At 45.0% G+C, this 15850-nt stretch overlaps 2 protein-coding genes across 5 annotated transcripts in view; one reads left to right on the top strand and one right to left on the bottom strand.

Annotated features, from left to right (window-relative positions):
* Positions 1-455: 455 nt before the first annotated feature.
* Positions 456-15836, top strand: C11H1orf174 (chromosome 11 C1orf174 homolog). 4 transcript variants are annotated; one of them, XM_060201309.1, is made up of 5 exons: positions 457-582; positions 1227-1334; positions 9657-9752; positions 11293-11775; positions 12684-15836. In XM_060201309.1, the coding sequence occupies exons 1-5, from the start codon at positions 568-570 to the stop codon at positions 12819-12821; spliced, it is 840 nt and encodes a 279-aa protein (XP_060057292.1). In that variant the 5' UTR covers positions 457-567; the 3' UTR covers positions 12822-15836. The 4 variants fall into 4 exon arrangements, with proteins under 4 accessions (XP_016045549.2, XP_060057292.1, XP_060057293.1 ...); XM_060201310.1 differs by having other exon boundaries at positions 476-582; positions 1175-1334; XM_060201311.1 differs by having other exon boundaries at positions 488-586; positions 1235-1334.
* Positions 11714-15850, bottom strand: part of DFFB (DNA fragmentation factor subunit beta) — a 38146-nt gene continuing 34009 nt past the window's right edge. Inside the window, exon 8 of the transcript XR_009552493.1 lies at positions 11714-11835. The gene's annotated coding sequence lies outside the window, so the exon portion shown is untranslated. The remainder of the gene's footprint in view (positions 11836-15850) is intronic.

Raw genomic sequence — 15850 nt, 5'->3', positions numbered from 1 at the left:
AATGTGTTCCACACATTGGTAGGGATTGTCCCACTCTCTGAAGAAAGGCTGGGTCAACATATTCTGCCACTCAAGGAAGACTGGTCCTGAAATGAGTGCTGCCTGGAGTCTTCCTAGCTATGACCTACAGGGATGCAGATGTTTCTATAATTTCTGCCTTTTCAGCCAGAGTGAGAGATCACATGAAGAAATATGCAGTCTTCTTTACATATAGCAGCTGCAGAGGCGAAAAGGGAGTTGTCCTCCCCGAACATGATCGCCAACCTGCTTAAACATGGCAGGCACCGGTGTTAGGGAATTAGTCTTCACAGACAAGGCCTCCATCCCTCTTAAGCATGGCGGAGTCAGGCATTCCTATAGCCTGCCCTTACTAAATATGGCTGGTAAACCCACGCGCTACTTAAAGAGTCAACTTTGTTGAGTCACATGACTGGAGATGCCGGGCTGGGATTGGGTGATCCTCTGTTGACGTCAGGCGGGGCCTAGACAGTGGGTCGCGGTGCGGGAACGTTGGTTTGGGCGCGGGGCTCGGATGCCGTGCGTGGAGCGGCAGCGCCGCTCACACTCATGAGGAGCCGCCAGGTGAGTAACCGCGTCTGGCGAGGGAAGGTCATAGTCGGCTGAAGCGGGGTCGGAACACCGGGTCTCTGGGAGGGGTTCACGCAGGGCGGAGGGCGGCCCTTGCCGGCCTCTCGCGCTGGCCCAGGGCCCTGCGGCTCCCTGGAGGGTGGGAGGCGGTCTAGCCAGCCACGCCTCTGGGAAAGGGGCTCCGGGGCCGCGACCTCTGGAGTCCCACACGCCGCCCCGGGCCGGGAGGAGCCCTGATCACACCTCTGGACGAAGACTGCAGCTCCTGCGGGTCTCCCGGGTGCTCCCAGTCCCAGGGTTTTTGTCCTTCCTCTGTCCTTCCACGGGGTGAGCGGCAGTTTGTCCTGTGCAGAGTGGCATGAGCAGGGCGGCGAGAATTGAGGGGCGCCGGGAACCCAAGCGCTCCTGCAGGTCCCTTCCCCAGGGCTCCCCGGCTGGCTGGAAAGGGGTGGCACCTACAGAATGAACGCACAGGTGCTGGTGCCCGTATAGCTGGATGCACGTATGTCTTTTCACATTTGGGGGATTTTATGTCTCTGGGTTGTGCGGTTTTTGATTTGTTGTTGTCGTTTTTGATTTGTTGTAGTCGTCGTCGCAGTTGTCGCCGAGGCTTCATTGCTTCTGATCAACTTTTTCAGGTAGAGAGGCAGACAGACAGACAGACCACAGCACCAAAGCTTCCCCCAGTGCCGTGGGGGCCGGGCTTGAACCTGGGGCCAAGCATGCTAAACCAGGCACCTCCTCAGGTGAGCTATCTTGCTTACCCTGTACTTATCTCTATTCTCCTATTCCTCCTTTAACTGGATTAGACTTTTTGTTTGTTGGCTTGCTTGCTTTTTGTTTTATTTCTACCAGAGCACTGCTTAGTTCTGGTTTATGGTGGTGCTGGGGATTGAACCAGGGGCCTTTGAGCCTCAGGCATGAGAATCTGTGTGCATAACTATTATGCTGTGTGTTGTGTGTACCGCCCCCCCTTAACTAGATTAGAATAGTTGCTCATGTAGCAATTCTTAAACAAGAAATCCTGTTTATTTATGAGAGTGCAGGGTAGGGAGAGAGATCCAGAGCATCACTCTGACACAAGTCTAGGATCAGACAGGCAACTTATGTCTGAGGGTCCAACACATTATCCACTACACCAACTTCTTTATTGTTGTCCTGTGCTCTTTATTTTCTAATGCTTGCTCAGTTACCATGTCCATTGTAACTTAACGGAACTAGCTTCAGATTCATGCTCACTTAATTTTCATGAGATAGAGAAATGTGATTCCTATATAACTCTATTTACTTTACACATTTTCTTGGTTGTTAAACATACTACATCTAAATTCAGTAACAGTAATGTATTGTTATAAGGACTACCTGTAATCATTTCCTTAACCCAGTAGAGCTTTGCTCTCACTTACCTTTGTGCTATTCTTGGCACCTTCCAGTGTATATCATATACATAAGGACACTAGTATGTATTTGGACTTTTTCTGCACATCATTTTGTCTGTGGATTGAATTACCAGCTGAGGTTTCTTATTTTCAGCCTAAAGAACTTCCTTTAGTGCTTCCTTAAGGCTGGTCTATTGACATCATCTTCTCAGTTGTTTTCTTTTCTTTCTTTCTTTCTAAGTGTTTTTAATGAAAGATACACAGAGAAAGAGATCAGAGCACTGCTCAGCTCTGGCATTTGGTGGTGTGGGAAATTGAACCTGGGACCTTAGAGCCTCAGGCATGAGAGTCTGATTGCATAGCCATTATGCTATCTTCCCCGCCCAGTTAACTAGTTTTCATTCTTTTTTCTTTGCCTTTGATTTGTATCATTCGTCTGCTACAAATTTGCACGTTTTCTTCTGTCAGATCATAACTATTGCTTAGCCCCACAAGTGAATGTTTTATTTAATTTACCATATTTTCGACTCCAGAGTTTTATTTTTTATTTATCATGTCCATCTTTTTATTGATAGAACACTTATCAAATCTTTCGCTTCTTTAGTCATGTTTTACTATGAAGCATGTTTATAATGACTACTTTGAAGTGTTTTTCCTGATAAATCTCACTTTTGGTCCCATATTTTCTGTTGCCTGCTTTTATTCTACTTTCCTTTCCCTTTGTAAGTTTAACAACTTTTTGTTGAAAACTGAATTTTTTTTTTTTTTTTGTCTCCAGAGTTATCACTGGGGCTCCGTGAGCCAGCACAATGAATTCACTGATTCTGTGGCTTTTTTTTTTTTTTTTGACAGAGAGAAATTGAAAGATGAGGGAAAGTGAGACACCTGAAGACCCGTTTCACTGCTTGTAAAGCATTCGCCCTTTAGGTGGAGAGCCAGTGGCTCGGGTCCTTGTGGAAAACTAAACATCTTAGTTTATACAGTAGTATACTGTAGTATCTATAAGTACTGGTCCCCATTCACACCTTGGAATTTGTTATTGTTGATGTGCTTGGTGACTGTGTGGATTATCCCCGTTGAGTACACTTCCCTCCCATGGATGTGATGCTCTGTTGGTGTTTCTCCCTGGGCTGCTTAGGGGTACCACCCCTAAGGTATCACCCTGGAATAATTACAGTTTTAGGAAGATCCTGTTCTTTTTCTCTGATCAACTGTTAAACTGCTAACTGCCACTTGATTGCTCAGTGGCTTTCAACAGTGACCTGGGGCTTAAGTTTATTGCACAAACTAATCTAATCACATTCTGGCATCTTTGAATGTCTGTGTTTGGTATTAGTTATAACCCCAGGGCTCCTTCAGCTGGGTTATTACTACCACCTAGCTGATTCCCCTTTATCACAACCTCCACAGTTCATGAGAACCTCTTTAGCCATAATCTGTGTTTCTGTGGGAGAGGAGAGGCCTGGAAGGGTCTAGCAAACTGCCTCTGGAGTTACTTTCATGTGCCATAATAGGACTCAGAGCCCCAGGACTTTGTACAAGCTTTTTTTTTATGTTTTTTTTTTAATTTTTATTTACTTATTATTGGATAGAGACAAAATTTTTGAGAGGGGAGTGGGAGAAAGGGAGAGAGACAGAAAGGGAGAGAGAGACACCTACAGCTTAACCACTCATTTTAGCATGTGCACTCAACCAGGTGTGCCATCACCCGACCCCACCACTCATTTTAATTTTAGAAATAAGAATTTCTAAAACTTCACTCATGAAGTTTTCCCCCTGCAGGTAGAGAGCAGGGGCTTGAACCTGAATCCCTATGCACTGTGGTGTGTGCACTTAACCAGATGTGCCACCTCCTGGCCCCCACATGCTTTCTATAGCTGAACCACTTCTTTGGCCTGTGACCTTGGTTTGATGGCACAATCTCTGAGGCCAGGCCTGGAGGGCAGGGTGAGATGACAGGCTTTCCTGTGCTCTAGAAGCTGAGTACTCAGCTGGACTTGCCTCGTGGCCAGGGGCAGGGGTAATGGGACTGCTGTGTTCTTAGTACTCTGCCCATTGGTAGCCTCTTCCCAAGAAAGGGTTTGGGTAGAAGGGAACTCCTGCTCTCAACAACACTTCCCTGAGACTGGCGTCACAGTGGGAATGATGTTGACAAAATGAATATACTACATGCTGTTGTTAAAGTTTCGGAGGCTCCAGCAGGCCAGGCTAGCGTCATGGTGGTAGACAGAGACAGACTCGCGGACACACAGCTGGGCTGAGAAGCTGCAGTTTAATCTTTATTCACGAACAGGCAAATCACCACACCATGTGCTTCTCCATCATTTTCCCTCTGCTGCTGCTGCTGGGACTCTGGGCGTCCTTAGCATAGGGGGAGAAAGTGGGGGCGAAACTAGCAAGGGCCAAACAAACCATTTCTTTCAGAGGTAGGGGGAAGGGGGCCAAACCAACACAAAGAATACCAACATATTCCCCCTTTTCTTTTTAACTAAATGACCATAGTATCAGGGGTGTGGGGTGAACAGAAACCTATATCGTACAGGCATTTTCAAAAAAAAGAAACTGGCACAAACATAGAGAAACATGTAAGCGAGTAACAAGAACCAGTGTGCTGCCAAGGGAAGGCCTGAGGGGGCCATTTTTTGCCATTGGGCAAAACTTTATCAGCTTAAAAAAACCATTTCCTGCCTCTGGGGGGCGTACTTGCCTCGATGGGCATTTTCTAGCATGGGGGGAGAGGGAGGCCTAGAGTCCCAAGGCATGGCTGCAGTCAGTCTTTGAGAAACCCAGCAGCATAAGGGGAAGCTGCTAGTTTTGTGCAAAGTGTCCGAGGTGTACCAGTGAGTCCGATAGAAGTCCAAAGCAGATGTCCACCAAAGAATTTCCAGGGGGTGAATTATTGTGCGTCTGTCTCGATGAGAAATGTCAGCCATCAGAATTCTGCTTTTCTGTAGAGAACTTGACAGCTGCAATTCACTTACTTATGAAACAAAACTTGTAGCAGGCTAGAAGTTTACCACAATTGATAACTCTATTACAATTAGAAGTCTTTTTTAGAATGATTTTAAGGTTGTTTAAAGTTTAAACAATAGAATGTGAAAAGGTAGACATAAGAATCAAGGAAAGAAAACCTCAGGCATGAGAATCATTAGCATAGCCATTGTGTAATCTACCATTTCTAATAGAGAAGGTAATCGAGAGTTTTACATATCAACAAGTCTATTTAACCTTTTGTTACACCCATTCAAGATGGAGACACACCCTAGGTGTGCACAGGTTTTGTTTAGACCAACTTGGTTAAAATATATTGATTTTTAACTAATTTTTTACCTCAGACTTTAAATGTAAGTTAATTTTATCTTTATGAGAATTATGTTGAAAACCTTTTTCATTTAACTTTGTCTGGTAAGAATATAGCCTTAAAATTACATTGTTAACCTTAAAGTTAATGTTACCAAACTTTAAACACACACGTAAACATGGTCATTAATACACAAGGAGAGAAACCTTTGTTACAAAGACATGTCATTTTAAACATGAATTTAGATCTGTACTGTCTTAGTTGTTGTTGGGGGGTCACCATCCGGAGGTGGGGCCTCCCGCGCAGCTCCACTTCTAGGAATTGCAGGTTGCGATCTCTGCACGAATCTCTGCATATTCTAGCTAATCTGCCCATGGTCTCCGGGGGGGGGTCCGGGATCTGTCCAGACTTCATAGCACGAGGGCGGGCAGGCCAGCTGTGCAGAAGGCGCGGGCCAAGGTGCCCTGGGGTGGCGGCCATGTCTGCTGCCCTGCTCCCAGCGGCCGAGCAGCGTGGAGGGAGCCCGCGCCCAATGCCCCACGCCACGCAGCGGAAAGCCAGCTCATGCAGGCTGGTGTTGGGCTCCTGCTGGCTGGCGTTGGGCAGAAACCACAGAGTGGTCCAGAGATAAATGTTCCAGAAACAGCGAAACATTCTCATGAAGAAAGGGCAGGGGCCTTTGGAGATCTCTTCACAAGCAGAAGAGAAGGCCATAGTACATAGGTAGCCAAATTGTCTTCACTTATCTGAGAGATGCGCAGGTCAGGTCCACGTGGGCTCCATTTGTTGTTTATGTTTCAGAGGCTCCAGCAGGCCAGGCTAGCGTCTCGGCGGTAGACAGAGACAGACTCGCGGACACACGGCTGGGTTGAGAAGCTGCAGTTTAATCTTTATTAACGAACAGGCAAATCACACCATGTGCTTCTGCATCATTTTCCCTCTGCTGCTGCTGCTGCTGGGACTCTGGGCGTCCTTAGCATAGGGGGTGGGGAGAAAGCAGGGCGTGAAACTAGCAAGGGCCAAACCAATTCTCTCAGAGCTAGGGGGAAGGGGGCCAAACCAACACGAAGAATACCAACAACATGCTATGCTGTCCTGGGTAGGAAGTCTATGAATGGGGGCTGGGGGAGACTGAAGCTGAAGGGGGTCTTGACAGTCTGATAATCATATATCACAGACTCATACCCTTGTTCCTAAATTTCTGTAGTTCTTGAATAGCTTCCTTGTTTTGCCCACAGGACCATTTCAAAGGTCCTAAGATGGTGGTTAGGATCCTTCTCCTTGTCATATTAGGGAAACTGTCATTCATGCTGTCTGGGTGGAAGTCTGTCTTTCCTGCTATGGGAGTGACAATCTTCAGTGGCATGGATGGGGCAGGGCTATTTACCATGGATCGGCCCAGCTTGTAGGTGTGACTATGATCTGAACCACTGTAAGGACCCACCCAGCCCTCAAGACCATGAGGCACAGCCCCCTGCTCCCACTACTGTGGGTGCTTCAACTGGTCCTTCATTTGGTCTGTCCCCTGCTCCATCATCTGGTGGAAATACCTCATTCCTGCTGCTGGCAACTGGGTAGCACCTTCTCTTTCCCTGCATGGCTGCATTTTCTCTTTCCCTAATACTAGGGCCTCGTCTGCCCCTCTCCGATTCCATGAGAGAACTAGAGCTTCACTCAGCTAGATGCAGTGCTGGGAGTTTAACTCGGGACCTTATGCTTAAGAGTCCAGCATTTTATTCACTGCACCAACTCCAGGACCATATGATGGAGCATTAGTGAGATTTACGACACCTGCAAGGGCTTCTGGACGTGTCACAGGCTTCGGGCAGATGTAGCAGAAGTATAAGGGCATAGGGCAAAGACACAGAAGTCCCCTCCAAGCTCTGCTGGGAATGTCCTAGATGGATATCTACATTGAAGAATCACAAGAGAGCCAGCCATATTTCAAGGGGACGAGCATTTATTGAGACAAAGCAGGGGTGAAAAATAGAGAGGGAGAGAAATACATGTTTTAGAGGTGTGCAGACCAGAGAGGTTTTATAGTGGGCTCTAGGGATACAGGGAGCCTGAAGATACTTGTCTCCAGATGCCCACATGTACATTCATCTGCACTTTATAGTCTTAGCAGTCAGGTAGAAAGGGAGATGCTAGTGCAGGATACAGACACATTGGCACTTCTGGTCCTTAATGGCTACTGCAGGGTGCAAGGGGAGGGACTGCTAATGTCCTTCCTCCAGAGGAAGCTCCCTAAGCAGACCCAAAACAAGGACGGATGTGTCTTCTTTGCTTTCTGTACTTCAGACCCATTCCAGGTTTCCCTATTTATAGTATCTACCTTTAATCACTTTTTTTTTTTAATTTTCAAGTTTTAATGGAGCTTTAAATGTACTATTTCCTAAGTACTACATGGTATCCATTATGGAATAGACAAAAGGACCTACAAGGAAAACTGAAATTCACATGAAGTCTGCAGTTACCAGTAATGGTACCAATGCTGGCTTCTTGGTTTTAACAGATGTATGCTTGTCTAACACTAAGAAAGCTGAGTCAAGGAGCAACAGGAAATCCCTGTGCTACTTTGCTACTTTTCTAAAATTATTCCTAGATACAGTTATAAAATTGTATCCTATTGGGAGTCGGGCTGTAGCGCAGCGGGTTAAGCGCAGGTGGCGCAAAGCACAAGGACCGGCATAAGGATCCCGGTTCGAACCCCGGCTCCCCACCTGCAGGGGAGTCGCTTCACAGGCGGTGAAGCAGGTCTGCAGGTGTCTATCTTTCTCTCCTCCTCTCTGTCTTCCCCTCCTCTCTCCATTTCTCTCTGTCCTATCCAACAACAACAACAACAATAATAACTACAACAATAAAACAACAAGGGCAACAAAAGGGAATAAATAAATTAAATAAATATTAAAAAATTATTTTAAAAAATGTATCCTATTATTTTAATTAATCCCTTTCTTATTATAAAATTTTCCTTTGCTTTCAGAACAGAGAGGAAGACCCTTGTTAAGGTTTACCGGACAGAATCTAATTCAAAATTAATAGAATAAGGGCTATTTTTACTGTAATTTGAAGGAAGGAGTTATTGAGATGATGGTCAACTTTTTTTAAAAAAAAATCTATATATTTATTGAATGAAGACAGAGGAATTGAGAGGGCAGAGGGAGAGAGGAAAGACCCCTGTGGCATTGCCTCACTGTTTGCAAAGCTTCCCCCTTGCAGTTGGGGACCAGGGGTTTGAACCCAGGTCCTTACACATGGTAACAATTGTGCTGAGTGGTGTGCCACTGCCTGGCCCCATAGTAGCATGTTCTTTCTAAGAAATTCTGACGCTGTATAAAAGCTAGAGAACCTTCTGAAGGATACATGCTGCTTACTCCACATCTGCTTAAATTGAGTTCTCTTGAAGCCTGTAAGATGAATTGGGCAAAATTCTTCCACGTTTCTAAGATCATGGGAAGACTAGATCCTGCATCTTTTTCAGAGTAGCTTATTTACCAAAATTATTTACAGAGTATTAATTACTAATTTAAAGATTAAATTATGTACCAAAATACTTCTCTGAGATAATGTAGTTTTGATATTTGGCACGGCTTCACAGGTAATAAATTTTACATTCTAGCTACTGAGCCATCATCCTAACCATTAGATCTTGCTTTTTTTTTTTTTTCCTCCAGGGTTATTTCTGGGGCTCAGCTCGGGTACCTACACTATGAATCCACTCTTCCTGGAGGCTATTTTTCCCATTTTATTGCCCTTGTTGTTGTGCTTCTTGTAGTTATTGTTGTCATAGCTGTTGCTGTTGTTGGATAGAGAAATGGAGAGAGGAGGGGAAGACAGAGAGGAGAGAAAGATAGACACCTGCATACCTGCTTCACCACTTGCAAAGCAACCTTCTGCAAGTGGGGAGCCGGGGGTTGAACCGGGATCCTTAGGCCAGCCCTTGTGCTTTGCACCATGTGCACTTAACCCACTGCACTACTGCCCAACTCTATAGATCTTGCATCTTTTTTAAAACAAAAATGTTTATTATTGCATAGAGACAAATTGACAGGGAAAGGGGAGATGGAGAGACACCTGCAGTACTATCTCACTACACGTGAAGCTTCCCTTCTGCAGATGGGGATCAGAGGCTTGAACCTGGGTCCTTGCACATGGTAACATGTACACTCAACCAGGTGCACCACCACCCAACTCCTTAGAACTTGCATCTTAAACTGACTCTTGTGTGAATTTGTACATTTGGGCTGCAGGGGTCTTTTCATTAAAGATGATAAAGGATGAGGGTGGAAGAGACTATCTCTCGTCATTTCTTTGGTCAGCAAGCCTCCAACTCCTGCTCATGTATCTCTTGTGAGTGGTTTCTAACTCTCTCATCTCTGATATAGCTCACAGGTGGAGTGCGGTCTTCTGCGCGTCTCAGAACCCGAAACTGTCCCGTCCAGGATGTCAACATTGCCACATCAGTCAGGACGGTGTGCCAGGTGAGCCTCTGCACCCCGGAGATGCCATCCTGAGGCGCATGATGCCTTACACAGAAAGTTCACTCTGAGGGGGACTGGGTGGTAGCTCCCAGGTTAAATGCACATGGCGTGAAGTACAAGGACTGGTGTAAGGATCACAGTTTGAGCCCCCAGCTCCCCACTTGAAGATGGGTCGCTTCGCAAGCAGTGAAGCAGGTCTACAGGTCTCTCTCTTTCTCTCCTCCTCTCTGTCTTCCCTCCTTTCTCGATAGATTAAAAAATAGAAAAAGAGGGAGTTGGGCGGTAGCGCAGCGTGATAAGCGCACATGACACGAAGTGCAAGGACCAGTAAGCACATATGGCGCGAAGCGCAAGGATCACGGTTCCAGCCCCCAGCTCCCCACCTGCAGGGGAGTTGTTTCACAAGTGGTAAAGCTGGTCTGCAGATGTCTATCTTTCTCTCCCCCTCTTTGTCTTCCCCTCCTCTCTCCATTTCTCTGTCCTATCTAACAACATCAATAACAACAATAACTACAACAACAATAAAAAAACAAGGGAAAATAAATATAAAAAATAAATTAAAAAATAGGGAAAAAAGTTCACTCTGAGGTGTGTGGTGGGCGGGCGCGAAGGCTGCTGAGCCAGCGGAAATGGTAGCTAGCTGTATTGCTTTAAATACAGAAATGCTCTTTAGTCCAGGAGTGCAGCCCACATGCTCCCACAGAAGCTATCTCAGACCTGACTCAAGATGTTCTTATGCTGAATGTTGCTGGAATGTAATCATGTGAGTGATGTTGGCATAGCACTATGCAGCTTCCCTCTTGAGAGCTTAATGAGAAAGAGGAGATGGGCTACAGAAAAGGACCCCTGCCATGCAACACAGGTGATCCCAGGAGTCCCACTTTCCAAAGGGCCACATGCTTCATTGAGCCACATGCAGGGCCTGGTGGAACTTGGCTTCATGCCAGCATCAAGCAGAGTCATTCAGTGTTCTCATCACAGTCATGTTGAAGCTGCTCAGCAAATATTTCATGAGCACCTACTCTGCACCATCACCCAAAGCTTTGCCTTCCTGGGGCCTACATTCCCACTAGTGACCAGAGTTGGATCCTGTTCTCGGGATTAAAGTGTGTAAATAAATATATGTGGTATACTATGTAACACAGGAGTATAGCACCCGAGGGGGAGAGAAAAAGTGGGAGCAGGTTGGACCTGCAATTAAGTTCTTTCTCAGGCTGTTGCTTAGTGGGAGACACTGAAAGGACCCCGTGGTAGGAGATTGCTGTGGTATCTGCTTGTTCCAGGTGTGAGGAGAAAAACCTAACTCTGGGCTGAAGACCTTTCTTTTTCTATTTTAATGAATGAGCGATAGCACTGCTTGATTACTTATGGTGTTCTATTGCTATTTTTATAGGTTACTGGAGATTGAACCCTGGACCTCATTCATGCATGTGGCTCCATCACTGAGCCACCTCACCAGCCCTGGGACCTTTTCCATTTGCTTTTTGTTTCATTTCCAAGTTGTGTCTTACCTTGCCCTTACATTTTTCTGTCTTGACAGACTTCCTCCTCACACAAAACCACAGAACGGCGAACTTCTAAGAAGGTCAAGTATGACAAGGGCCACTTTTTGAAATCAGAGCTACAGAAACTAATTCCCAAAAATGCTGCTGTGTCAGAAGTGTCCCCCAACCCCCCTTGTAAAAATGACTCCCAGGAACTTGCTGAAGGTGATGTGCCTTCCCCAGGAAACAGAGCTGGCATACCCACAGGACAGGAGGCCTCAGATCTCCCCTTAGGTCACCCCAGAGCTGGGAGTGATAGCTGCCCAACAAAGACTGAGGATGGCCCATCGCTGCCAAGACACAGTGCCCTCTCAGGAGAAGAATCCAATAGCGGCTCCACCCCCAGAGATGAACCAAGGAGCGAGATAGAGCCAGTTCTCTCACCCCCACTGCAGATGGACAACAGTGTCTTTCTGGATGATGACAGCAATCAGCCAATGCCAGTGAGCCGCTTCTTTGGAAACGTGGAGCTCATGCAGGTAAGAATGTGCTTCTGCCTTTCCCTGGAAACCTTCAGCAACAAAATGCTAATGGTCCCTCTAGACAAAATCAAAGAAGGTTTAACCCAAGACAAGAAAATAAGACATTTACAGGACCGGGGAAGTGTTATTCCCTTGGTTTAATCCCTGAGCAGTGCTGTGGTTTCTCTCTCTCGGTCAGACACACACACACATTAATGTAAGAACTTTTAACAATAAATAAGAGGGGGTTAGGTGGTAGCTCACCCAATAGAGCACACACGTTAATATAGGTAAGATGTGTAAGGACCTGAGTTCTAGGCCCCATCCCCATCTGCAAGGGTGAAGCTTCACAAGCAGTGAGGCTCAGGTGTTTCTCTCTTGTCCCTCCCTATCTCTTGCCTGCTGTCAAAAAGGAAAAAAATGGCCTTTGGGAACAGTGTTGTCATGTAGGCACCAAGCCCCAGCAATAACCCTGATGGCAAAATAAATAGACAACAAATATAACATCAGAGATGGGAGAAAAGGTACCTTGATGTGTCTCAGTTAATTTTTTTTTTTTTAAATAATTTGGGCAATGCCATCATCTCCCTAAGAATCATGGCTATAGTGGAGGCAGCTGCCAGAGGCCTCTCCTGCACTTCCATGGAAGTAGGGTTCAGGGGTGCATCTCTGGGCCTCACTGCTGGCTTACAGTTGAGTTTTGATTGATGAACAACCACCCAAGTATTGCATATTCATTTTTAATCCACTGTCTTTCTTCTCTGTCACTTGTCAGGCTGGTGGGGAATGATTTCCTGGGAGGAATACTGAGACTCAGCCACTTCCTGAGTCTGAGGGGAAGCCAGTTGGTTAGATGGGATGAGTTATGAATGCAGGTGCTCACATGCTGGGTTTTGTAACTGACTACATGTCTCCTTCCCTCCAAGGACCTGCCACCAGTGTCTTCATCATGCCCTTCCATGAGCAGACGAGAATTCAGGAAAATGCATTTCAGAGCCAAAGATGATGATGATGATGATGATGATGATGATGATGATGATGATGATGATGATGCCGAAATATAGGGAGTAATGCTTGTGAAAGGATTTCTTTGCAAATTACAGATTTATATAAAATTGTCTCAAAAAAAAAAAAAGTGTTCTGAATCAAACTTCAAAACTGGCCCTCAAAGTCAAAAGTGCAAAAGCCCATACCACCAAATTATTTGGGTATATGAACCAAATGACGTTTGATTGTGAAGCTGTCTTTATGTTGGTGTATTATTTTTTCATATCTGTACATATACGGTGATTGAATCTGCTGAAGGGGCTCAGGACTAAATATTTAGAGAGAGAGAGATCTTTGTAAAGAAAACTCCACTGAAGCTCTTTTGTTTGGATAAGATGCAAATTTATGGGAGCCGGGCAGTGGCGCAGTTAGTTAAGCACACATGGTGCAAAGTGCAAGGACCGGCATAAGAATCCCGGTTCGAGCTACTGGCTCCCCACCTGCAGGGGAGTCTCTTCACAGGCAGTGAAGCAGGTCTGCAGGTGTCTAACTTTCTCTCCCCCTCTCTGTCTTCCCCTCCTCTCTCCATTTCTCTGTCCTATCCAACAACAATGACAGCAACAAAAGCAATACCTACAACAATAAAAAAAAAAAAAACGGGCAACAAAGGGAAAATAAATATAAAAAAATTTTTTTTAAAGATGCAAATTTATTTTCCTTTATCAAAGTTTGATCATTCTTGTGATTAGCTCAGTTCCGGTTCTTAAAGAACTCTTTCATTCCTGTGATGAAGTTAACCTTGGAAATTATACAAAATACATATGGAAAATAAATATTTTTTTTAAGTCTTGTCCCTAAAACTACAGTCCTTTCTAAAGGGAATGGTGAGAGAAAAAAAATGTCTTGTCTTAATACTAGTAAGGCTGTGCTACCTTTGTACTCACTCACCAGCTGCAGAGGGGAGGCCTTTAAATACAATCAAGAATTTAGAGCATAGGGCTGTGACCTTGAAGGCATAAGGCCCCTCTTGTGTAGGACTGAGATTTCTGAGAAGTAGGTGCTCACTCCAGTGCTTGAGAGGCCAGACATCCAGAGCACTCTGTCTTTCATAGTGTTACCAGTCAGCAGACCCCCAAAAAGACTATGCTTTCCATCCCCCTTTATTCAGGAGCACCTTGGGGTGCATTTCCTCAGTGAACTATAAAGCTGATGTGCCTACTCATCTTGAAGCTCCTAGAAACCTATCCCCTTGGGGTTTTCCTTGGGCAGGTATGATCAAATTAACACCCACTTCTAGTCCCTCCTTTCTTTAGAGTAGTAAGGGGTAGACGTGGGGCTGAAAATTCCAAGTTTCTCATCATGACTTAGTTCTTTCTGGTGAAGTGTCTCCACTTCAGGGCCCCACATGGACCCCATTAGAACAAGAGATGCTCCTACTGTTCTTATTAGGAATTTCACAAGGGTGACAGGAACCTGTGTCAGACCAGTCTATATGTCTTATTAGTTCACAAGAGATGAGCATATGACCAAGGTGAAAATCCAGGACAAGAAGCATTCAGGATGGTTAAGAACCCAGAATTGGGAGCATCTAGAAAGGGGAAATCCAGGGACAGGAATAGCCAGGAAAGGGGATGCCCAGATGAGACAGTGGCCAGGCAGAAGGAGGATCTTGGAGAGAGCCTGGTCCCTGGATGTCAAAGAACAGCCATCCATGCTGCAGGAAGACTTGGTTTCCTGAAGGAGCAGCTGTCTCAAGCTACCCCTCATTCTGGTTTAACATAATGGCAGCTTGTCTTAGTCCCATTAAAATGTTCTATGAGGTACAGAGGTAGTTTACAAACCAGGTAACTTAGAAGCAGAATGCAGAGGGAGAAGTACCCTATGAGTTTTTTTTTCAGTTCTGTTGCAGCAGCTTCTCTGAAAAAGATTTCCTACAGTTGCTTTGCTTCCAGTATTGGAAAGTATCTCCCACCAACTACTGCTATCTTTTGGATACTTAAGAGTAATTTTGTGATTTATGGATTGACGGCTACTCTGTATTCACTAATCTGAAAATGTTACTTATAAAAGCATTTGATTAGCCAGTGGAAAAAAAATCTACACAAGATGCAGGAATGGTGGTTAATCACTTAGTATGGATCAGTGTTAATCTAACTACCTCTGATTTAAGATTTCTCCACCCTATATATGTGTTTCTTGGGGAACAGCATCTGAATCACATCCACTGAGAGACTAGGAAAAGCAGAAAGGTTTCTAGGGCCAAAGATAAGGATATGAATACTGCTCACCTGCTCACCAACTCCCAGGCTGCTGGGCTATTATAAGCATGAGGGCCCAACTCCTGGTCCCCTCTGACTCTCATCTACCTCCTCAGATCCAAGCTGGCTCCACTAAGTTGAAGACGCACTATCTCATGAAACAATTCTTGCTTGCTTGAGTAAAACAAATTTCTGGTTTATCTACTGAGAAATGAAACCAGATCCTGAAGACCAGGAGCTGACAGCAGAGGGTGTGGCAAAAATTCCAACAAACAAATCTCAGAGCCCCACAGTAGAGCCCCCAGTGAAGCAACAATGGCGCTTATGTCCTACTCAGGGAGGCAAAACATAGGTCTTAGTGGTGGAGCATCTCTTACATCAAGAGGACAGTAAAAGGTATACTCCCAGCTCTAGATCACTTCCTAACCAGCCCTCTGGGTTGAAAGGATTCTCTTGGCCCTCCAGCCTGGCCTCACCTTACTACACAGCTCCAGAAAAGTTCCAGCCCAACTACTAACTGCACAGAGGAGATAAATGCCACATTTTGCAGATGGGACTTCTAAAATCCACAGAGAATGAGCTTTTATTCTAAGGTATGTCTGTATTTCAGTGAAGAAAACCAAACAATTTTGGTTAAAAAAAATTTAATCATTGATCCCTTATTATTCTCAATGAATGTAAACTTTACTGGCATGTTTGTGTTTTACCTGGTTATACAATAAATGTAAAAAAAAAAAAATCCAAATGTTATAAAATGTATGTCTTTTAAAAGTACATTTATGATATAAATGATCATTTCAAAAATTCCAAATATAGAAAGCATGTAGAAAACTAGTCTTTGTAATCCA

The sequence above is a fragment of the Erinaceus europaeus genome, chromosome 11 (assembly GCF_950295315.1).
Source record: "Erinaceus europaeus chromosome 11, mEriEur2.1, whole genome shotgun sequence".
Lineage (NCBI taxonomy): Eukaryota > Metazoa > Chordata > Mammalia > Eulipotyphla > Erinaceidae > Erinaceus > Erinaceus europaeus.
Note: the sequence above shows the minus strand (reverse complement) of the source record. Positions and strands in the feature narration are given on the sequence as shown.